Source organism: Muntiacus reevesi, chromosome 1 (genome assembly GCF_963930625.1).
Source record: "Muntiacus reevesi chromosome 1, mMunRee1.1, whole genome shotgun sequence".
In the NCBI taxonomy this organism is placed as follows: Eukaryota; Metazoa; Chordata; class Mammalia; order Artiodactyla; family Cervidae; genus Muntiacus; species Muntiacus reevesi.
In genome coordinates, this window is record NC_089249.1 from 24,237,397 (window position 1) to 24,261,291 (window position 23,895).

Here is a 23,895-nt window from a genome sequence, read left to right on the forward strand (position 1 = left end):
CGCATCCTGATTCTCTCCCTGAGGCACCTCTTGCCGTAGAGCCCCCTTTCCAAGTTGTAGCTAGTAGACTTCATATTACAACTAGAATGGAGGTACTGTTGTTTATTATTGGCTTTGCATATTGGACTGTTAACATTGGGATGAGAAAGTTCTGAAGTGCAGTGTTGTGAAGCATTGCCCAAGAAAATCAGCAACAAGCAGATACTATGCAAGTAGTCACCTACCACCTTCTTTATATGAAACCATGCCAGTAACCATGCTCATTTGTACTCCATTTTGGAACAAAATGAATAAAAACATCAAAGCAATGAAACTACTACACAGTCACTGTTTATCCTCAGGTATTCTGGTGCTAATGCCTGACATTGTTTATAAAATGTAGTGCTGATGATAAGTATGCCATGTTATGGGTTTGAGAGTTGGACCACAAGAAGGCTAAGTGCTGAAGAATTGGTGCTTTCAAATTGTGGTGCTGGAAAAGACTCTTGAGAGTCCCTTGGACTGCATGGAGATCAAATCAGTCAATCCTAAAGGGAATCAACCCTGAATATGTATTGAAAGGACTGTTGCTGCAGCTGAAGCTCCAGTACTTTGGCCACATCATGCGAATAGCCAACTCACTGAAAAAGACCCTGATACTGAGAAAGATTGAAGGCAAAAGGATAAGAGGGCAACAGAGGTTGAGATGGTTAGATAGTTATCACCGACTCAATGTATAAGAATTTGAGTAAACTCCAGGTAATAGTGAAGGACAGAGGAGCCTGGTGTGCTGCAGTCCATGGAGGTTGCAAAGAGTCGGATAGAATTTAGCAACTGAACAACAACAATGCCATATATACATAATGATGTATAAGTATGGAAACTAATAGACGTATTGGGACTTGTGGCTTATAAACCAGACCTCATCTTTCTAGACTAGAGGAGGTTATGATCTCATCCTCTTGCTTAAGTACATCTTGATAGATCATTAAAAAACAAATTATCTGTGAAAGCCAACAGAATTCTGAATATATATTTGTTTTCTTCAGGAGAACTTCATTGTAATTTTGTATTAATTTCAGCATTTTTCTTTCAGTGATTCCATATAGGTCAGTGATCATTCCCATCAAAAAGCTGAGCAACGCGATCATCACGTCGAACCCTTGGATCTGTGTATCAGGAGAATTAGGAGACACGGGAGTAATGCAGATTCCCAAAAACCTCCTCGAAATGACTTTTGAAGTAGGTTCAGTTAATTGCTTTCTTAGCACAAAGTGTCATACATAATTCTACACAATGCCAGTTTCAATTTTTCATTTTTCTCTGAGTCAAATAATACAAAGGGGTAATTAAGCATGCAGGATCATTTAGGGGATTATATACCTAAAGTCTTGAACACATGAATTTGTTTTGCATTTTTATTGTTACTTTAATTGGTAAGCTGTGTATTTCTACTTGTAGTGGTGCACTGTGGGGCTTTGCCAGGTCCTTTTCCATAATTCCCAACGTGTGTTGTAGAACCTGGCATGTAGAGAACATTCAGGTGAATGTTTTCCCCACAGTGGTTCTCCTCCAAACTGTAAATTCACCCTGCCTGAACCTGGACAAAGGGAACGGGAGCTGCTGTTTATGCTTTGACCTTTAGACCACATGGTGATATTTATAAAGTGATCTTATGAAAATACCTCTCACTATGATAGTCAGTTTTCAGGTCTTACCTGGTAAGGTAGTCCCATACTTTTGAGACCACATACTGGTTGATCCTGACATGCAAAAAGGAGACAAACACCTGTTCTCCTTTCAGAAGGGAAGTGGTACTAACTGAACGTTCTGTTCCTGGGGTCTAGGAATGGCAGTTTCCACTCAGAGTCATGACACTGCCCAAGAGCTTATTTTGACACTATCTATCCAGTGGACTCACAGCTATCTGTATATAAAAGATTAAAATCCTTGGCTTTTCTTTGACTACCAAGTACAGAGCATAAACTGCATCATAAGTCCCATCATTGCTGTTTCCAGACTCTCACATCTGCCTGATTCATTCCATCTCTGCTACCACAACTAATTCAAGATGCCCTCCCCCATCACCTAGATCGCTGTAATTCAAAGATGATCAAGTGCTTTGAGAACTCATAGCTTTGAGGTTCCCAGCTATACATAGTCAGTTGGGGTCTGTGATCTTTCATCAGAATTTCTAAGTCAGAATTTTGTTGACATTTATTTTTACCATTTCTATTATCATCACTTTCTTTTGTACTTATGCACAAAGGGTCAGGAACGATGCTGATAACTATGCTTTTTTTTTTTTAACAGTAGCTTCAGAGACTTCTAGATGATGTTTGAGGTCAATTCTACCCTAGTATTTATTAAAGCAGGAAAAGTTGGTGATTTTTTATGTCTATAATTATTTTTCTGACCTCTCTATAACTAAATCTAAATAGCATCCTTTCCCATTTTTTGGAATTCTTCTCATCCTTCAAAGAAACAAATCTACTGACTCGGTGATGTTTCTGGATTCTCCAGTTGGAAATCATTGTTCCTTCCCAAGTGTTCTTCAAGCACCTATTTACATATCTACTCTCAGACATTGTGTCATCCCTCTCATTTAATAATGTTCCTAACCAACAAATAAAAATAAATGGAAAAATAAATAAATAATGTTCCTATGGCTCCTGTCTCATTAGAAGGGATCTATTTGGGTATTTTTCTCTAGTGCACGGCAGAATACATTATGCAGAGTCCTCTGCACTTGTAAATTGTTTGGAACCACTACTAAAGCTGAGAGGTGGCAGGAAAAGATCAGGAACTGAGTACCCTGTGGTCCTGTCCCTACAGTGCCAGAACCTGGGGAAGCTGACAACTGTCCAGATTGGTCACGATAACTCAGGACTGTTAGCCAAATGGCTAGTGGATTGTGTCATGGTCAGAAATGAAATCACAGGACATACATATAGGTAAGTAAATGTCCTTGGGAGTTCAGATTTGTTTTAATATTTTTAGACAAGAAAAAGTTTGAGAATTATTTTCATTCTAAAGCTTTCCCACTGCCTTTTAAATTTTACTTTAGTTTTTTGGGTTGTCTTGTTTATGTAACAACAAAGTTCTGTTATTTTGTTCCAAATACAAAATTGCCCCCAAAATACTTCTCAAAAAGACTGATTGTGTTTGCTGCTAACACTTAGTCCACAAATGTTGAAAAAGATTGGAACTCTGATAAGAAAAGAAAAAAAAGAAGCTTAAAATAATGTCAGTAAGACAAAAGGCTCTTTTGGACACTCCTGCACTCTTTGCAGCCAGCACTCCTCTTTGAGGACATTCTCCTCTTTTTTCCTGGAACTTAACTCCCACATTAATATCTAGTTTGAAGATACTCCTGTTGAAACTAACTACAGAATTTTGATGTAGATGTGTAAGAAAATATTTAAAAGTTACTTTAATTTGATAATAATTTATGGCTATACAAGAGAGAATTTATTTTTCAGAGTTTCACTGAAGTAATTAGTAAAATGTCCTGATGTGTGTAATTTACTTTAAAATACTTTTAACTAAAAGCAAAAATGAAGCATGTGGGAGAATGTTAATATCTAAGTCATAAGAACATGCATGTCTATTTTTTTGTCTTATTTTTTAAGTGTTTGCAATTTTTCATAATGAAAAAAATCACCCACAGGCTGATCACCCACTCAAATAATGGGTTTCACCCTTGGTGCCATTTAAAAGTTCTGATGAAAGCGAGTGAAATATTGGCGATTCTGAAGTTTATTTCTGTCCCGCCAGGTTCCCATGCGGGCGGTGGCTGGGAAAAGGCATTGATGATGGAAGTCTGGAGAGAATTCTCATTGGAGAATTGATGACATCAGCAGCCGATGAGGATCTAGTAAAGCAGTGTCGGACTCCACCCCAGCAGAAATCACCCACTGTGGCCAGGAGACTGAGCATCACATCACTGACAGGAAAAACTACCAGTAATTAGTTGGGTTTTTTATTTTCCAATGTGTCTTAGATGTTTTAGGCATCATGTGGCCATTTCTTAGAAAACTGTTGTGTTAAATGAATTATGGTAAGATTAAAAAGAAAGCTGAGGAAAATTAATTTGTGAGAAAGACTTTAGAGTGGAGAGAGAAAAGGGGGGAAATAAGGCAGGATAATTACAAATAATTAAAAGCCTGAAGAATTTAGATGTTAAAATCCAATAAAAAAAAAAACCACCTGCTCTGTTTTAGTTATGCTGTGAAAGTATGAATAAATAATATTTTGCCTGAAACTTCAGGAAGAATATGGACAGTTATAGTACTCTCATATCTAGTTATCCAAAGCCCCTTTTTCTAAGGGGAATTTTAAAAATTCCTCTCCCCACCCCACCCCCAAATTTCCTATAGAAGTGACAAAGTACATAAAAAAGTGACTTCTACAGATAGGATCCTGTGTTCACATGCCATTTTTAATAGCACAATAAACTTCTAGTTTATACTAATGTGGTCTTTAGTCTCCCAAGGGTATCAAGTTTTAATCCCTGAGATATGTAAATGTTACTTTATTTATAAAAGGATCTTTGCAAATATGAGTAAGTTAAGGATCTTGAGATAGGGAAATTATCTGGGTTATCCAGGTGGACCCTAAATGCAATAACATGTATTGCTATAAGAGAGAGGCAAAAGGAAATTAGACACACAGAGAAGACAATAGACAGATGGAGGCAGAGACTGGAGTGATGTGGGCACAAGCCAAGGCTTGAAGAGGCAAGGAGCAACATCTTCCATTGAGCCTCCGAGGAAGCACAGTCCTGTCCACAACTTGATTTCTACCCATTGATACTGATTTCTGACTTCTCCCTCTGGAATTGTGAGAGAAGAAATTTCTCCTTTTTTTAAGTTACTAAATTTGTGGTCATCTATTACAGGAGCCACAGAAAACTAAAGAGACAGTGAAGTGGTTTTATTTCAGTTCATAGACAATAACCATGAGTTATTGGAGGTACCTTATTAATAAGAGGTACGTAAGAGGTCCTTAGTTAACAAAGCAATTTCCTTAGATATTATTATTCTATATCCATTTGTTAGCATATAGTGATATATTAACTATTAGCTATAGTCTTTAACAATCTCCCTTATTCTTTAATAAGTGATCCCCTTAATCCATAATTCTTTTCTGCCTCCAGAAGTAAACTTAATACCACACATACACTAGAATAGCTAAAAAGAGGATAGACAACAGTGAATACACATATATTACAATGGGAATGCAAAAGGAAAAACCATTTGGCAATTTCTTATAAAGATATATACATGTACTAACCATACACTTCACCCAGAAATCTCAAACTAGATGTCTGTATCCTAAAGAAATGAATGCATATAGCTATACCAAGACTCATACTCAAATTTTGCAAGCAGCTTTATTCATAATAGCCACAATGGAAACACCCGAAATATCCACCAGCTGGTAAGTGGATAAGCAGATAGTGATATATCTAGTCAGTGGGATACTATTCAGCAATACTGTTGATATAGCTAACATCATGGATGAATCAAAAGTATTGTGCCAGGTGAGAAAAAGCAGACATTATACAATTCTATTTATTAAATTCTAGAAAAGGCAATATAATAATGATGGAAAGCAGATCAGTGGTTGACAGGGGTTATGAGGTTACAAGCTGGGGAAGGGAATTGACTGAAAAGGGGAACAGTGGAACTTTGGGGGTTGATGGAAATTTTCTGTATTTTGATTATAGTGGTTACATGTCTATACATCTGCCAAAACTCATCAAATTACATACTTAAAATTGGTGACTATAGTTATAGATTTTGAGTGGTAAGGCTGGCATTTGAGTCTTGGGGGTCTCTTAGATTCTTTTCCATTCTGCCAATATGCCTCATTTTACCAAACTGGCAAGGCAGGTTTCATGGAACCTTGACAAGGCAGCCTGCCCTGGTGAAGGCAGGCACAGTTGATGTCCTGTAGTACTTGGTTTATTTTCCTTGCCTGAAATTTCTGCCATTATTCATTATTTTTTAGAACCCAATGCAGGACAGATCCAAGAAGGAATTGGAGAAGCTGTGAACAACATTGTGAAACATTTCCACAAACCTGAAAAAGAGGTATGATGGGCTATGAAACTTACTATGGTGGAATTTTAAAGCTGCTTTTATACATGATACATAAGGCAATGAAAAGGTGCTTTAATTTTGAAGCTTCCTAATAGCTGCAAAAACATGCTTCATAGCTACCCTCAGCAGTTGTTCCTCTACTGTTTTTCTTAAACATCAACGCAGGAGCTTATTCTCTGGCACTGTGTGTTACTCTTCACAGAGAGGAAGCCTCACTGTGTTGCTGTGTGGAGAGAGTGGCTTAGTTGCAGCACTTGAGCAAGTTTTCCACCATGGCTTCAAATCAGCTCGCATCTTTCACAAGAATGTCTTCATCTGGGACTTCATAGGTAAATTAAAGCTGGTGTACATTGTTGTGAGGTCATTGAAAGGTCTTAGAAAACTCAAAAAACCCAAGAATTTGAGCAAATAAGGGTTAGTGATAAGGGTATATGTTTTTCAAAGTAAATATCAAATAAGCAGTGTCTGTGCTTTTCATTCAGTCAACAAATATATCTGTGTGTGTGTGTGTGTGTGTGTGTGTGTGTGTTCACAATATTCTAAACTATTTTAGATGTTCAAGGTATACACTTCAAGTTAAAAGTAAACAAGACACAGAAATTCCTATGGTTGACAAACTTAGAATCTTTGTGGGGTCAGGAGGGCAAACAATACACAAAAAATCATAACAGATATGTAATTTATCTGATATGCTGGAAGGTCATCATAGATGCTGACAAAAATGGAGCAAGGCAAAAGGAAACAGAGTGGGAGTACTCTTTTAATTAGGAAGGTTATAGAGCTGTTGATAAGGTACTGTTGAGCAGACACGTGAGCCTTGTGAATGCCAGGAGAGTGCCGCAGGCTGAGACAAGTGCCCTGGCAGGGCAGGGTGGCGCTGTGCTTGACTCTGTAGAGCAGCAGGGAGGTGAGTGTGACTGGAACAGAGTGAGGGAGAGAGGGTGGGTATTTGGAGAGAGGATTTTTATTGCAGAGCCAGGTTGTGGAGGGCCCTCTAGGTCTTTGGAAGCAGTTGGTCTTTATCCTGAACGGAATGGGAAGACTTGGAGATAAGGTGTGCTTAGTCACTCAGGCGTGTTCAACTCCTTTGCGACCCCATGGACTGTAGCCCACCAGGCTACTCTCTCCATGGGGATTGGACTCTCCAGGCAAGAATACTCAAGTGGGTTGCCATGCCCTTCTCTAGGGGATCTTCCCAACCCAGGGTTCAAACCCAGGTCTCCCTCATTACAGGTGTACTCTTTACCATCTGAGTTACCAGGGAGCTGAGGAATATGATATAATTTGTGTTTTAAAAAGATTACTCTAGTTCTGTGCTATCCAGTATGGCAACCACTAGCCACATGTGGCTATTTAGATTCAGTTCAGTTCAGTTCAGTCACTCAGTCGTGTCCGACTCTTTGCGAGTCCCCATGAATCACAGCACGCCAGGCCTCCCTGTCCATCACCAACTCCCGGAGTTTACTCAAACTCATGTCCATCGAGTCAGTGATGCCATCCAGCCATCTCATCCTCTGTCGTCCCCTTCTCCTCCTGCCCCCAATCCCTCCAAGCATCAGAGTCTTTTCCAAATTTTAAATTTACTCCCTTAGTCATACTGGCCCTACAAGGGGCTATAGAATTGAACCTTGAAGATATAGAATGTTTCCATCTTCAGGAAAGTTTGATTAGAATGTGGTTCTCTAGCTCCCTAAACTTTGTATTCTTTATTTTGCTATGCAGCTCTTCTACAATTCACAGTCTCTTTAACAGGATGATTAATTGTTTCATGTTTTATAAATAAGACCTGAATGAAGTAGTTGGTTTTATCCAAATTTGAACTTTTAGACAAAGAAAGGAAAGTGGACAGACCTAGGCCCCTAGATTGGCGTGTTTTTTTTTTTTTTTCTTGTGGAATGCACTGAATCTTACTAGTCCTGCTTCTGCTAAGTATATTAATAACTCTTCCTCAGATTTACTGAAGTTCTGTTACAAGGATTTTGCTGCAAAGTGTTAGCCAGTCATTTTATAACTGGATCAAAGGGCTCCACCTCAATGGCTACCATGTCTTTGCTACTTCCTCCTAGAAGGATCCAGTCTTAACAGACAAGACCATGTTATTTTTTTCTTTGCTATCAATTGCCATTTTTGAAGGTATTCTAAAGAGAGGAAGCTTTCCAACCATGTAGAGTGTAGTCTAGACTAGAAAATAAATTCCTGGGAGCATATTGTTCTACCAGGAAACATGGGCCTTTAGGATTTATTGTGAAACCAATGATAAAATCGTGGTTTTGGTTTTAGGATTGGCTATAATGCAAAGAATCATTAGTATTTCCAGAATAAATTGTTTCCTCTTTTTGTATATGAAGTATTAATGTGTATTGTGATATGCTTCTGATTTCCTTCCCCAGAGAGAGCAGTTGCTTATTTTGAAACCACTGACCAGATTCTAGATAATGAAGATGATGTCCTCATTCAGAAATCATCCTGCAAAACCTTCTGTCACTATGTAAATGCTATTAATACTGCACCCCGGAATATTGGGAAGGATGGCAAATTCCAGATCTTAGTTTGCCTTGGAACACGGTATTAAGCCAGTTCTTGACTTTCCCTGTCTTTGTCATGTGTTGAACAAGAACTTAGAAAGGTTTATACCAGACCATGCCCCTTCCAAAGCTCTCTGGTTGACTTCCTCCATTCCAAGTTTTATGAGATTCCTGTTTATTGGGTGTTTGCTGTGTGTTGGGCACTATGCTTAGTACTTCACATGTATTATCTCATTTAACCCTCCTATGACTTCACCACCACCCCTGCATGAAGTAGCAAGCAATATCCCCACTGTATAGGTGAGAAAATAGAAAGTAGAAGAGGCACAGATAAGTTAACAGACTTTCCCAAGGTCACACAGCTAGAAAGAGGCAGAGCCAAGATTTACACCCAGTCTCACCCCAGAGCCCCAAGCTCTGAACCGTGACACAGTACTGTGCCATAGACAGGTGGAGGTAATTAGACACACCAGCACATTCACACATACGTATTTTCTGTACAGAGCTTGTATAGTGTGTATACACTACCATATTGCTTTAAATTTGATGACATTGTAGAATTCTTACCATGGAAAGTCTCTTTAAGACAGTTTTCTACCCCTTTCTTTTTGTAAAATGACACATAGGAGCTATGCAATCCATTAATTTTAAAACAGCTCTCAGAATTGTAAGAAATGAGCCACAGACCCTTAGAAGATTTTTTATCTGTGCAATGCTTGTTTTCTTCTAAGCCCCAACACCTCTTGTAGGATGGCTTAGCTGCCTTGTCATGAAGGTGTACTGAGAGCTGCTCAGCAAGGGTGTCCAAGCAACTTGGTGACAGATACTAATGTCAGTTTAATCAGGAAACGTTGAAGATTGAGATCCTGTCCTCCTGAAACAGCTGGTTTATTGAGCTAAATTCTATATTTCTTCTTAATAAAAGCCATCCAACTTCAGCTGTGCTTTTTAAGTTCCTTTTGAGCATTATCCTTATCTCCTTTTCTCTCTTTACTGTTTTGATTTATTAGATCAATGCAACACTTCTTTTGGTTTATAAGATCTACTTAATGTTTTTCTGCTTTGTTCTTTACCTTTTTATGTTGTGTAAATTTTTTTTTTAAGTGCTAGTCCCTACAATTTAATGGAGTCTTTCTTCCCAAAAGGTCTACTTTGGCATGACTTGTCACAGATGTCTGGATAACATCTCTGTTAAACAATACAAAATGACATTCTGCTTCCTTTTAAAAGAGGTAGAATCAGAATAGAGAATATCTTTACCACATCTAAGTCTTTATGGCCAATTTGTGCAGACTCACTCTTAGAATCTGATGGGTTTCCTTTCCCCCTTAGCGTACACTGTTTCATTACATTTTTAACCAGTAATATCCAACTACTTGACTTTGATTTTCTCTCTGGGGACCTCAGAGCTTGGCTAGATTTCGCCCCATTCAGCCTCTCACCTTCCTGTCCACAGCTCCAGTGTGTGTGTAGTTTTGCAGCAGGGCAGCAGTGCTCAGGACTTGTTTCTGTTTGGGTCTGCAGAGATCGCCTGCTCCCACAGTGGATTCCTCTGTTAGCCGAGTGTCCTGCCATCACCCGAATGTATGAGGAGAGCGCCCTCCTGCGAGATCACATGACGGTCAACTCCCTCATCCGCATTCTGCAGACCATTCAGGACTTCACCATAGTCTTAGAAGGCTCACTCATCAAAGGAGTGGATGTGTAACCCAATTAGCTAGAAACTCAGTCCAGAACCCTGTTCCTGAACCTTCCCCGAAAATGGGGACGAATTTGGACTTGTCTGACAAGGCAGTGAGTCACTGCAGGGGCGGCACGGCATGTCCTCCAATGTGAACAGTTCTCACACTGCAGACAAGGCAAAATGCTGTATTGTAGTTCATTTGAACCTGGAATTTAGTATAAAATAGAGTATTTTCATGTGTTAGATGTGTGTAAATATGCTCTCTTCTTTAAGAAATTCTATTACTCTAATAAGACTTTTCTTAGATTGAATACTCCTGTAACTTAAAATCAGTAGCTTAAAAGTATTGGGAGTTGGGTAGTGGGGAGAGTGGTGCTAGTCAGGAAGAAGCCAGTAAACATGTAAATATAGTACAACCCACTGGGGCTTTTTATTTTCCTCCAGGTACCACAAAGGAATCCAGAAAGCATTGTTATGTACTCGCCAGCCATCCTGGTGTGTTACCCTTTATATTGTGAATGTAAACAGTTTACCTACTGTAGGGGAGAGTAGCCCTCATTTACATCTTTTAAGTTTCAGATGGTTTCATAATTTGAATTGAGCCTCTCTTCCAAGTTTTTTGAAAAAATTTTTTCATCACCACAAGATAAAGATATAATTCAAATATTTTAAATACTGGACCCCAGGAACTTGGCTGAACTGAAAAGAGAACACACAAAGTCCTGAGAAGCATATGAAATTGTGGGATTATATTAACTTCTTTACACTTTGGAAAGATTAGCCTAGACTAACTTCATCTTTGACATTTTTATTCTTATTATTTGAGGTACTTTGGGGAGATGTGAATTTCAGAGTGTTGGCCTCAGTCTTAAAAACTGCAAACAGCAGTTTGATTCTATACTTTTAATTTGGCCATCTCAACCCTGCAGTGGTCCCTTACCCCTCAAGAATAACCACAAACACTGTCTTTGTTTGGTTCCAATCACCCGCCTCCCCTCTTCCAGTGCCCATCCCCCCTCAGGAAATGGAAAGAATGTCTAAGAAGGAGGAGGACTCTGTGTGGCTTGGAATGTTTTTGTTAAAGTATTTGTTGACCATGATAATGCAAATACCAGAAGAAGAGAGAAAGAATGAACCCTTTCTGGGTGTTTCAGGGCCAGCTGTATGTTCCTTTGTAAGCAGGGGTGAAAATGTAGTACTGCTGGCCCAGGAAGGTAAAAGCCAGTATTACGCAGACTGGCAAAATGGAAGCAAAACAAGAGGCAACAGTTTGGAAGACCAAACGTTGTGAGTAACTTTCCAATTTGGTGTTTTTTAAGGAAGTTAAATACAGTGTTAGTACGTTACCGTAAGTCTTCATGTTACAGTTGGTCTTGTAAGTAATTTAGACATTTGCACGTTGTTAGCAGTGAAATTGCCTTAGCAGAGCTCCAGGTTATTCCCAATTGTGACTGAGAAGCAAAGTCGTGGCCTCTCAGGACCCTTGTGTTATCTGAGGGTCCTGGGCTTTAGCCAATAGTGTTGCTTCCCTTTTTCTCTTGAGGAAGAAACTAGTGAATTAAGTGCCCCACTCCCATTATCAAACACTGTAATCAGCCAAGGCACACTCCCTTTTAATATGTGACTGAGTCCTTGAGGAGGTAAGGGAGAACTGAAGGCAGCATTTAGAAACCCATGGAAAGGGTTTAAGATGGTTCTGGGTGACCTGGGTAGACCAGAAATGTGTTTGCCTGAAGCTAAAGTTTGTCCGCAGTGGTGTGGCTACCCCTGGGACATGGAGAGTCTATTATGGGACATATCCAGAACCTGTTTCACACCAGGTGCTTACTGTTTCAATGATAAGAAACCACAGAATGATCCAATGTAGGGTTTTGTTTTTGTTACCTTTTCCAAAGGCCTTGCTTCTGACATATTCTGGGCAAACAGAGAGGTGACTTAGGTTAGCATGCTAGAATTAAGTCATCTCATCTAGCCTTCTCATTTTACAGATGGGAAGACTTAAGGATCAGAGAGATTAAATACTTACCTGCACACCTGGTCAGTGACGACAAAGGGTGTAGAATTCATGTTTTTTTAATTATACCAGGCTACATGAGACTGGCCTTCAAGGCATTCATATTAAGTCTTTCTACCCTTGGATCTTAATTCATCCACGTATATAGGTAGCAGATAATGATTAATATTCATTTATAGTAATAATTTATAGGGATTAATATTCATTTTAACAAATTGTCCTTAAGTTATAGAAAATTACACCTGTTATAAAAAGTAGGAGCAGGAATTCCCTGGCAGTCCAGTGGTTAGGATTCCACACTTTTACTGCTGAGGACCCAGGTTTGATCCCTGGTTAGGGAACTAAAATCTCACAAGCCTTATGGCACAGCCAAAAACAAAACTAGGAATAAAATTGGATTTCAGACCTGTGAGTAAAACCATTACTTTAGAAAGTAATACCCCCCAAGAGTCTGACCTAAAGTTTCATCCCATTTTCTATTACAGTAGTGCAATGACCAGTTTCAAAAGAAGAAATCACACCAGAATGGACACATCCTCTAGAATGCTGTGCCCTTTAGAGTTATCACCTTGGAAGTCTATACACAGTCCAGTAATAAAGCCAGTGCTCCAGACCCCTGGGGACCTCCTTATGAGCTGCCCGAATGCCCTATAGCCCATTCTTTTGAATATTTCTAGTGATGGGTGGCTTTTCAGAAAAAATTTAATATTTGGAAACAACAAAAAGCTCTTAGAACCCAAGTTGATGAATGAAAAGGATACTTAAGCAGAGTTTGGGGTCATGTAAGAAATACAGTTCTAAAGAAGTAAGACAATTCTTAACATGGCTTATAACTGTCTTTGAGTATCAAATTATTTTGAGCAGGACAACAGCAGAACTCTTAGAATAAATGTACATATAAGTATACATAGCCTTCCGACCTGACTTTGGAAAGTCACTCAGAGGTATACTTTTTGCTGTTAATAAATTAGTATATTGCTATATCATCATACTTCAGAGTTAAAGTATACAAAAATCAAATTTGACTTTTTTCTTCAAAATAAATTAAAAGTTGTGCCTGGAGTCATGATTAGTATTTTCACAAAATAGCTTAAGAAGAAATTATTTTAATATTAAATTGCCAAAAATGTTACCTCTTGAAATACTTATCTTCCAAGTGTTTTTCAAATGTTCTGAAACTCCTAATAATAACCTTTTTGATATAGTGGCATTACACCAGTGTTGGTATTATGTGTGAGACCCTGAAGCTGTGTTCTGTTTGGGGGCTCATCTGCACCTTAAAATGACTGAGGCTCAGTGTGGAGTAGAATAAAGTAGGGTTCTCAGTGGAGAAAATGGGGCTACTGAGAACAAAAGGAAGGCCTCCCAACCTTCCCTTCCTCTTTCCCACTGTGGCAAGAATTTGATAGAAGAAACCAAAAGCTTGCAAAATTTATGGTTTCTCTCTAAATTTTATTTTAAATATTTCATACACTTTGTACCTTTTGTAACCCTGTGGTATTTACTTTAACATGGCTTTTTAAGAAATCATTTTAATGAACTTCTGTCACACTGTATGAATATACAGGGGAAATACTGAATTGCTCATATTTCCTTTTTTGGCAATAAAGCACTGTTGTATGTAAATGGAAGTGGAAGAGGGATGGAGACTACACATAGCAGTTTGTGTATAGTAATGCTGACCCTCTGAGATACTCTGAAACATGAGGCAACAGACGAGGACCTCAGATTGCCCAGGGAAATATTTATTTGACAGCACTGGGAGTGTAGCTGTTAATTATAAAATAGCTTCTTTCTGCTAAGAATTATGATTTTTCAGTAGATTTTCATTTTGAGAACTGTTGAGTATTTTCTCTGTGAGGTTTATAGAAACTAGTCTATCTTTTTCACCATTTGGAAGGACAATCTGAACTGTAGCTATTTATATTTCAGTATTAATACACCTTCATTGATTGAGAATGGAGTCTTGAGATCTTCTCTACTTTTATAAAGTGAATTCTATTTCCACGTCATCCATGTCATTTGAAGTCCGTGTTTCTTGTGTAAGTATTTGTTATATTACCTTTTAGTGTAAAAGGAGAAATAATAAAGTACTAGGTCTCTTATTCCTGTTAAAATCCATTTATAAAACTCTTGAATTAAAAAAAAAAAAAACAACTCTTGAATCCAACTGATTTCCAAGCTTTTTGAAGGAGGGTACCAATGGAGTGTGATCAGAATAATCCAAGGAGAACCTCATCCTTTCAGATCTTAGCAGACCTGATTGTCCTCTCAAGGACAAAATAAAGATTGGATCCAGAAAGGTATCATACTGAACAATTAATATCAGAGTGAAAAAAAATCATCAAAAACATTCTCCTCATTTGAATGAATCCAGGGTATCCTTGGGTTATGTGGGAGGGAATTATGCTTGACATATTTACCTAAATGTATTTGTGTGTGGCCCAGTCTTTATTCCAAACACCAGACAGACCTTGTTAACAGTAGAGAGATATGGTGAGAGTTCCTGTTGTCAATCAGATAAGGGTGTTAAACATATAGAAAGAATTCTCTGTGTTACACTTGAACCATGTATAAATGTATCCTGTGTATCTTTTTTTTAAATACGCATTTCTGCATTTAAATTATATTTTTTTTCTTTGTATTGTTAACAAAATGCATCAGAACTGGATTTTTTTCTCATCTGAACATAATTAAAATTTAAAAAGTATTGTGATATCAAGCACTTTAACATATGTATCAGAGAAACTGATGTGGGTTTTTCAGGTTTTGGAGTACATTTAAATATGACTTTTCATGCTTTGTTCTTTACAAATAAAACTGTGGGGTTGATACTTTGTTTTGCTTTGTTATTGTAGAACCTTAATATTGAGTAGTGCACAGGGCCAGTGACTCCAGAAAGTAGAGCAACAAAACCATTATGAGAGATAAAGCTACATGAAACCACTATGTAGTAGAAATAGGAGCTTCCCAGATGGCACAGTGGTAAAGAATCCCCCTACCAGTGCAAGAGGCACAAGTGTAGTTGTGGGTTGAATCCCTGGGTCGGGAAGATCTCCTGAAGTAGCAAACGGCAACCTGCGCTAGGATTCTTGCCTGAAGAATTCCACGAAGCACGAACACACACAAGAAATATCTGCTGGGCAACTGGTTATCCAGAATCGGTAAAAAGAAAAGAAAGAAAATGTGAACCCTATCTCACACCATCCAGGAAAATCAATTCTTAGCTTAACAATCTAAACAGCAAAACAATTTTTGAAAGAAAATGTAGAATGTATTTATGAATTTGGGAAAGCGTAGTATTTCTTATACAAAACATTCAAAAATAACTAGCACTGCAGTCCTTAGTAAAAATGAAAGGCAGAGATGCATTGATTATTCACCACATGTTAAGCATTACTTTAGGTTATGACCATACAGCAGTTTAAACACACACACACATCAAATTCCTGCTTTTATGGAATTTATATTCTAATGGAGCAATTACCTAATAAACATGACAAGTAATACATACAGTTGTTGTTTAATCACAAAGCCATGTCCAACAACTCTTATGACCCCATGGACTGTAGCCCACCAGGCTCCTCTGTCCATGGAATTTTCCAGGCAAGAATACTGGAGTGGGTTGCCATTTCTTTCTCCAGGGGATCTTCCTGACCCAGGGACCAAACCCACATCTTCTGCCTTGGCAGGCAGATTCTTTACCGACTGAGCCACCTGAGAAGCCCAATACATACAGTAATTAGAGAACTAATAACAAGAAGAAGGATTGAAAGTATGGTTGGGGATGCTTAAAGATGGGACTGCAATTGTAAATTGGGTTAGCCAGGGAAAGCCACACTGAAAATGGAGTTGTGTAGCTGAGATTGGAAAAAGCGTAAGAGAAACAAGTTTGCAGGAAGAACAACAAGAGCTTACTTTTGGCTGTAAGTTTGGCATACCTGTTAGACATCCAAGTAAAGATGTTGGATAGGCGCACATGTGGATCCGGAGTTCAGGGGGAAGTAATGGTGTATTTGTTAGGATCCAAATCAAGAGACAGAAACCACAAGCAATCTGAAGAGAGGTAGTTTAATGTTTAGAACTGTTAGAATTATCCAGAGAAACAGAGCTAAGGATGTGTACAGGTGTGTGTATGTGTGTGTGTGTGTGTGTGTGTGTGTGTGTGTGTGTAGAGAGAGATTTATTTTAAGGAATCAACTGACACACTTGTGGAGCCATGGTAAATCCAAAGGTTAGGCTGGTGGACTGGAGACCCAAGGAAAGAACTGTAGTTCAAGTTCAAAGATGGCTGACTGGCAGAATTTCTTCTTGCTCAAATGAGGTCAGTCTATGCTGAATTCAGGCCTTCCAACAGATTGGATACATTATGAAGGGTAATCTGCTTTACTCAAAGTCAACCAATGTAAATGTTTGTCTCATCTGAAGAACACTATCACAGAAGAAACTTCCAGAATAATGTCTGATTAAATATCTGGGCACCATGGCCCAGCTAAATTGATGCATAAAATTAACCATCACAGACTACTATGATAAGAAACTGGAATGATGAAGGATTTGCTACTAAGCAATAAAAAGAACTCTAAAGAATACAAAAACAGCATATATAGGGAGCAGCTACTAACTAGGGCTGAGGTAAGGTAAACCTCCAAGAGCCACCCCCCCTACTTAGGCTGAGAGTCAGACTTCATTAGAGAGGGCACAGCACAGCCCACTAGATGCAGAGAAGTTTACTGAGATGCTGCACCAGTGCCGCTTGTTTGGAATCTGCTGTCAGGTGCCAGGAAACATCCTTGGAGAGGTGGCATAGCCCAGAACATGCTGGGAAGCCACTGGAGGAGGTGCCGGGGAAGCCCTCCATGGAGAGGTGTGATACCAGTAAAGCTCACTACAGAGCCCCCCAAGCCTCCCTACCACAACAGGTTAGCCTCTGAGACCACAAGGGCTTCTGTTGTGGCTCAGCTGGTAAAAAATCCACCTGCAGTGCAGGAGACCTGGGTTCTATCCCTGGGTTAGGAAGATCCCCTGGAGAAGGGAATGGCTTCCCTCTCCAGTATTCTGGCCTGGAGAATTCCATGGACCATATTATAGTCCATGGGGTTGCAAAGAGTCAGACACGACTGAGCAATTTTCACTTTCACTTTCCACAAGGGCCAGGAGCTGCACACTGGAGGAGCTCACAGAAGGGAGCACGACAGAACCTGGAAGAGAAGCGCCCTCCTCCAGAGCCTCTCCAGTGCATTCTGTTAACGAAGATTAACACTGTGCCACCTGTCAGAGGAGAAATGTTTACAAGAAGGTCTAGCTCCATTGTTGCAGAGCAAGATTTTTATTGCTATGGGGCAATAAATTAATAACTGCTCCGAACAGTTTAGTTCCTTATAGTCAGTTAAGGAGGAAACGAAGGAGGGGAGTAGGAAAATGCAGGAGAAGATAAGAAGATAGTGAGCAAATGTCTCCAAACTTTATGAGGTAATGATTTAGAGCTGACACTGTCTGCCATGTTCATTTGAACTTAGTCCAGATGTATACAATTTTCATCACTGCTCTTTAAAATATTGACTAACTACAGTTATTATAATAAGGTCAGGAGGCTTTTGCAGTGTAAGAGAAAGAAGACCTCAGTGATCACAATGGTGAAAAGCATTGGGTATGGATATATTTTGAAGCTAGAGTCAGAAAGTTTCCTGATGGATTGAATATCAGGGATGAGGAAGAGTCAAAATGACTCCAAAGGAAACCAGGAGAGCCACTGGAATCGTCACCTTCCTCAAGAATGTCAGGCTGGTGGCATCTTTCACCACCAGAGGCCTCGCTCTAATTCTGCCCACACTCAGCTCACAAATAAGTACACCATCATGATCAACCAGGCCACACCCTATACCTACCTACCCAGTGCTCTTTCAAGACGATGGGAACATGCCCAACATGCCTGGCCACCCCCAGACCCTCAGAGCCTTGGAATGGCTGAAATGGCTGAAGAACTGTGAGCTCCTCTCTGGACAGGGACAGGCCCCCTCCCCGGTGGCCCCCAATAAAAATGTGAAAACCAAAAACAAAAATGACTCCAAGGATTTTGACCTGAACAAACGGGAAAGGAGAGGCTAGAATTTCTACTAACTGAGATGAGTAAGGATGTGGGGAGAAGAGGATTTAAAGACAGAAGAGGAGTTCAGTTTTGGACATGTTAAATTTCAGATATTGACTAGACATCCAAGTGAAAATGGTGAACAGGAAATTGAATGTCTGAGTCTGGATCTTCTGAGCTACTGGACTTCTGGTATGCATTTTGGAGTTGCTGGCATGTATAGATAGAATTTAAAGTTATAAAATTGGATGAGGACACAAAAGGAGTCAGTTATTAAATAACCTCTCAAAACTTTAATTTTAATTTTCCAGTATTGTGACATGATTTACTGTTTGAAATTTAGATTACTCTCAGTGTTTCACTATTCTGAACAATACTAAAATGAACAAACATCCTTGCTTTATGAGAAATTACCATTTTTGTAGGTCAAAGACAAATGTCAACTCCATATGATTCAACCTAATATTTTTGATAATTCTTTTGGTTCTTTATTCTGATATGTGCTTTACTTTGATTAAAATAGATACTGTAACCTAGATGGAGCAGTTACTCTCTGAGCAGAGTAATCTAAAAATAAATCACTCTAGTCAGAGCCAACATGTGGGCCAGATGTTCCTTATACTCAAAATAACATAACCCGGAGGCCTTTTACCTACCCATACTACCTACCTACTACTCATACCACCTATCTACTTAAGTGCCCCAAAACTCTTCCTTGATTTCCCACTTACATCCTGTTCAAAACCAGCAGAACTTCAAAATGCCTGGACACAAAAACAATGGACTCAATAAGAAATAGACAAAGTCTCAGTTATAGTAAGATAAAGCTCTCCTTTCTCAATAATTGATAAAGAAATGGGAAATCAGTAGAAACACAGAGGACTTGCAAACAGTACCAACCAACTTGCCCTAACTGATATTATTAGAATGTCCAACACCACCAGAATACAAATGCTCTTCAAGTACATAAAGAACACTTACCAAGATTGACCATATTCAGGTCAATAAAACATGTCAAATTTAAAAAGATTTAAGTCATGCAAAGTAAGTTCTCTGACCACAAGGGTCAAAAAATGAATCAAAACTGAAAGCAGAAAGTATTTTGAACTGAATGAAAATAAAGCATATCAATATTTGTGAGATACATCGAAAGCAGCTCTTAAAAAGAAATTAATTGCATTGAACACCTCTGTGAGAAAAAAAAAACTCAATGACATATACTTCAACCTTTAAAAACCTAAAAACAATAATAGTAATAAAAATAAAGAGCAGAGCAGAAATCAATAAAACAGAAAACAGAAAGAAAAAGAAAATCAGTGAAAACAGAAGGTGGTTCTTTGAGAAACCAATAACATTGATAAACCTTTAGCCAGACTGATTACGGAAAAAAAAAAAAAGACCCAAATTGCCATATAAAAATGAGAGAGGTGATGCAAATACAGACATTACATACATTAAAAGGATAATAAGAGAATACTATGAATATCTTTTTGGAAAGAAATTCTATATCTTGGATGGTAGATAAGTTTCTTAAAGACATTAACTACCAAAGATCACTTAAGAAACAGATAATCTGAGTAGCCTATATGTATTAAAGAAATTGAATTTGTTATTTAACTTTCTTTTATCTTTGTCATCTGAGTTTGTTTTCAAGGCAAAACATTCAACATCACAGTAATTCAAGTTGATGCCCCAACCACTAATGCCGAAGAAGCTGAAGTTGAATGATTCTATGAAGACCTATAAGACCTCCTAAAACTAACACCAAAAACAGATGTCCTTTTCATTATAGGGGACTGGAATGCAAAAGTAGGAAAATAAGAGAAACCTGGAATAAGAGGCAAGTTTGGCCTTGGAGTACAAAATGAAGCAAGGCAAAGGCTAACAGAGTTTTGCCAAGAGAACACACTAGTCATAGCAAATACCCTCTTCCAACAACACAAGAGAGGACTGTATGCATGGACATCACCAGATGGTCAATATAGAAATCAGATTTACTATATTCTTTGCAGCCAAAGATGGAGAAGCTCTATATAGTCAACAAAAGAAGACCAGTAGCTGACAATGGCTCAGATCATGTGAGCTCCTTATTGCAAAACTCAGACTTTATATTGAAGAAAGTAGGGAAAACCATTAGGCCATTCAAGTATGACCTAAATCAAATCCCTTATGATTATACAGTAGAGGCGACAAATAGATTTAAGGGACTAAATCTGTTAGACAGAGTGCCTGAAGAAATATGGATGAAGGTTCATAACATTGTAGAGGGTGGTGACCAAAAGCATCCCCAAGAAAAAGAAATACAAGAAGGCAAGGTGGTTGTCCAAGGAGGCCTTTCAAATAGTTGAGGAAAGAAGAGAAAAGAAAGGAAAGGAGAAATGGAAAGATATGCCCAACTGAATGCAGATTTCCAAAGAATAGCACAGAGATATAAGAAAGCCTTCTCAGTGATCACAGCAAAGAGACAGAGGAAAACAATGAGATGATGCTGTGAAAGCACTGTGCTCAATATGCCAGCAAAATTGGAAAACTCAGCAGTGGCCACAGGACTGGAAAAGTCAGCTTTCATTCCAATTCCAAAGAAGGGCAATGCCAAAGAATGTTCAAATTACTGTATAATTGCATTCTTTTCACATGCCAGCAAGATTACTCTCAAAATCCTTCAAGCTAGGCTTCAGCAGTATGTGAATCGAGAACTTCCAGATGTACAAGTTAGATTTAGAAAAGGCAGAGGAACCAGAGATCAAATTGCCAACATATGCCAGATCATTGAAAAAGCAAGGGGATTTAAAAAAAAAACATCCACTTCTGCTTCACTGACTATGCTTAAGTCTTTGACTATGTGGATCACAACAAACTGTGGAAGATTCTTAATGAGATGGGAATACCACAACACATTACCTGCCTCCTGAGAAATGTGCATGCAGACAAGAAGCAACAGTTAAAACAGGACATGGAACAATGGACTGGTTCAAAATTGGGAAAGAAGTCAAGGCTGTATATTGTCACCCTGCTTATTTAACTTCTATGCAGAATATATTACGCAAAATGCCTGGCTGGATGAAGCACAGGCTGAAATCAAGATTGCTGGGAGAAGTATCAACAACCTCAGATATGTAGATGATACCATTTTAATGGCAGGAAGTGAAGAGGATCTAAAGAGCCTCTTGATGAAGGTGAAATGGGAGAGTGAAAAAGCTGGCTTAAAACTCAATATTCAAAAAATGAAGATCATGCCATCCAGTCCTATCACTTCAAGGCAAATAGATGGAGAAACTGTGGAAACAGTGTCAGATTTCATTTTCTTGGGCTCCAAAATCACTGCAGATGGTGACTGCAGCCTTGAAATTAAAAGACGCTTGCTCCTTGGAAGAACAGCTATGACAGACCTAGACAGTGTATTAAAAAGGAGACATCACTTTGTCGACAAAGGTACATATAGTCAAAGCTAAGTATGGTAGCTTTTCTGGTAGTTGTGTATGGATGTGAGAGTTGGACTATAAAGAAGGTTGAGTGCTGAAGAATTGATGCTTTTAAGAGACACGTGCACCCCAATGTTCATCACAGCACTGTTTACAATAGCCAGGATATGGAAGCAACCTAGATGTCCATCGGCAGATGAATGGATAAGTAAGTTGTGGAACATATACACAATGGAATATCACTTAGCTATTAAAAAGAATGCATTTGAATCAGTTCTAATGAGGTGGATGAAACTGGAGCCTATTATACAGAGTAAAGTAAGTCAGAAAGAAAAACACCAATACAGTGTATTAATGCATATATATATGCAATTTAGAAAAATGGTAACAAGGACCCTCTATGTGAGACAGCAAAAGAGAAACAGATGTAAAGAACAGACTTTTGGACTCTGTGGAAGGCGGCCAGGGTGGGATGATTTGAGAGAATATAATAACATGTATATTATCATATGTGAAAAAGATCGCCAGTCCAGGTTCGATACATGGGACAGGGTGCTCAGGGCTGGTGCACCGGGATGACCCTGAGGAATGGGATGCCGAGGGAGGTGGGAGGGGGACTCAGGATGGGGAACACATGTACACCTATGGCTGATTCATGTCAATGCATAGCAAAAACCACTACAATATTGTAAAGTAATTAGCCTCCAATTAAAATAAATAATTTTTTAAAAAAAGAATTGATGCTTTCAAACTGTGGTCCTGGAGAAGGCTCTTGAGAGTCCCTTAGACAATGAGATCAAACCAGTCAATCCTAAAAGAAATCAACCCTGAATATTCATTGGAAGGACTGATGCTGAAGCTGAAACTCCAATACTTTGGCCACCTGATGCAAAGAGCTGACTCATTAGGAAAAACCTTGATTCTGGGAAAGATCGACAGCAAGAGGAGAAGAGGGTGACAGAGGATGAGATGGTTGGATGGCCTCACTCACTCAAAGGACATGAGTTTGAGCAAACTCCAGGAGATAGTGAAGGACAGGGAAGCCTGGTGTGCCGCAGCTCATGGGGTCACAAAGTCAGACACGACTTAGTACCTAAACAACAACAAATTAACATTCTCCCAAAGAAAAACTCCAGGTCCAGATAACTTTACCAGTGAATTCTATCCAAAATTTAAGGAATAAATAATGAAAATTCTATACAAAGTCTTCCAGAAAATGGATAAAGAAGTACGTGTTAGTTTGTTAGGGCTGCCATAACAAAGACTAGTTGGCTTAAGCAACAGAAATTTATTTTCTCAGTATTCTGAAGGCTAGAATTCTGAGAGCATGGTGTCAGCAGGACTGGTTTCTTCTGAGGCCTTTCTCTTTGACTTACAGATGGCCGTCCTCTCTCTGTCTTCATATGGTCTTCTCTCAGTGGATGTCTGGGTCCTAATTTCCTCTTCCTCTAAGGTCACCAGTCATACTGGATTAGGGCCAACCCTAATGACTTCATTTCAACTTACCTCTTTAAAGACCTGATCTCCAAGTACTGTCACAATCTGAGGTACTGGGGGTTAGGATTTCAACACATGAATTCTGAGAGGATACAATGCAGCCCACAACAAGGTAATACTTCCCAACACATCCCATGAGTCAGCACTGTCCTGATACCAATACCAAATAAATGACAAGAAAAGAAAAATACAGGCCAAGAACTCTTATGAAGGTAGATGTTAAAATTCTTAATAAAATATTAATTCAAATCCAATGATACAAATAATATGTCATGACTAATTGGGGTCTATTAGGGAAAGCAAAAAATAAAACATTTTTAATCTTACTGTACAGTACTTTGAAAAGTGCAGTAGTACAGTACAATAGCTGGCATACAGAGGCTGGCATTAAGTGATTAAGCAAGAAGAGTTAGTGACTATAGAAGGGATAGAAGGTGGGAGATGGTAAAGCTGAAGGATCATCAGCAATAGGAGAGAAAGGGCAACTTCACTTATGCCTAATGTTGACAGAATGCTCTTTCACATCTTTGAAAGTTTGTAACTTGAAGATTCATACGTAGGGGACTTGTGTGTGTGTGT

General features: G+C 38.8%; 1 protein-coding gene across 5 annotated transcripts in view; it reads left to right on the forward strand.

The window, feature by feature from the left end:
• Window positions 1–15,143, forward strand: part of DENND5B (DENN domain containing 5B) — a 216,848-nt gene extending 201,705 nt beyond the window's left edge. For 4 of the 5 annotated variants that reach the window (XM_065939709.1, XM_065939714.1, XM_065939729.1 and 1 more), the window contains 7 exons: window positions 1,076–1,221; window positions 2,815–2,933; window positions 3,757–3,944; window positions 5,995–6,077; window positions 6,289–6,415; window positions 8,477–8,651; window positions 10,136–15,143. In XM_065939709.1, the coding sequence (XP_065795781.1) occupies window positions 1,076–1,221; window positions 2,815–2,933; window positions 3,757–3,944; window positions 5,995–6,077; window positions 6,289–6,415; window positions 8,477–8,651; window positions 10,136–10,319 (1,022 nt within the window). In that variant the 3' untranslated portion in view covers window positions 10,320–15,143. The remainder of the gene's footprint in view (window positions 1–1,075; window positions 1,222–2,814; window positions 2,934–3,756; window positions 3,945–5,994; window positions 6,078–6,288; window positions 6,416–8,476; window positions 8,652–10,135) is intronic. The other variant, XM_065939734.1, reaches the window with a different exon arrangement.
• Window positions 15,144–23,895: the final 8,752 nt, after the last annotated feature.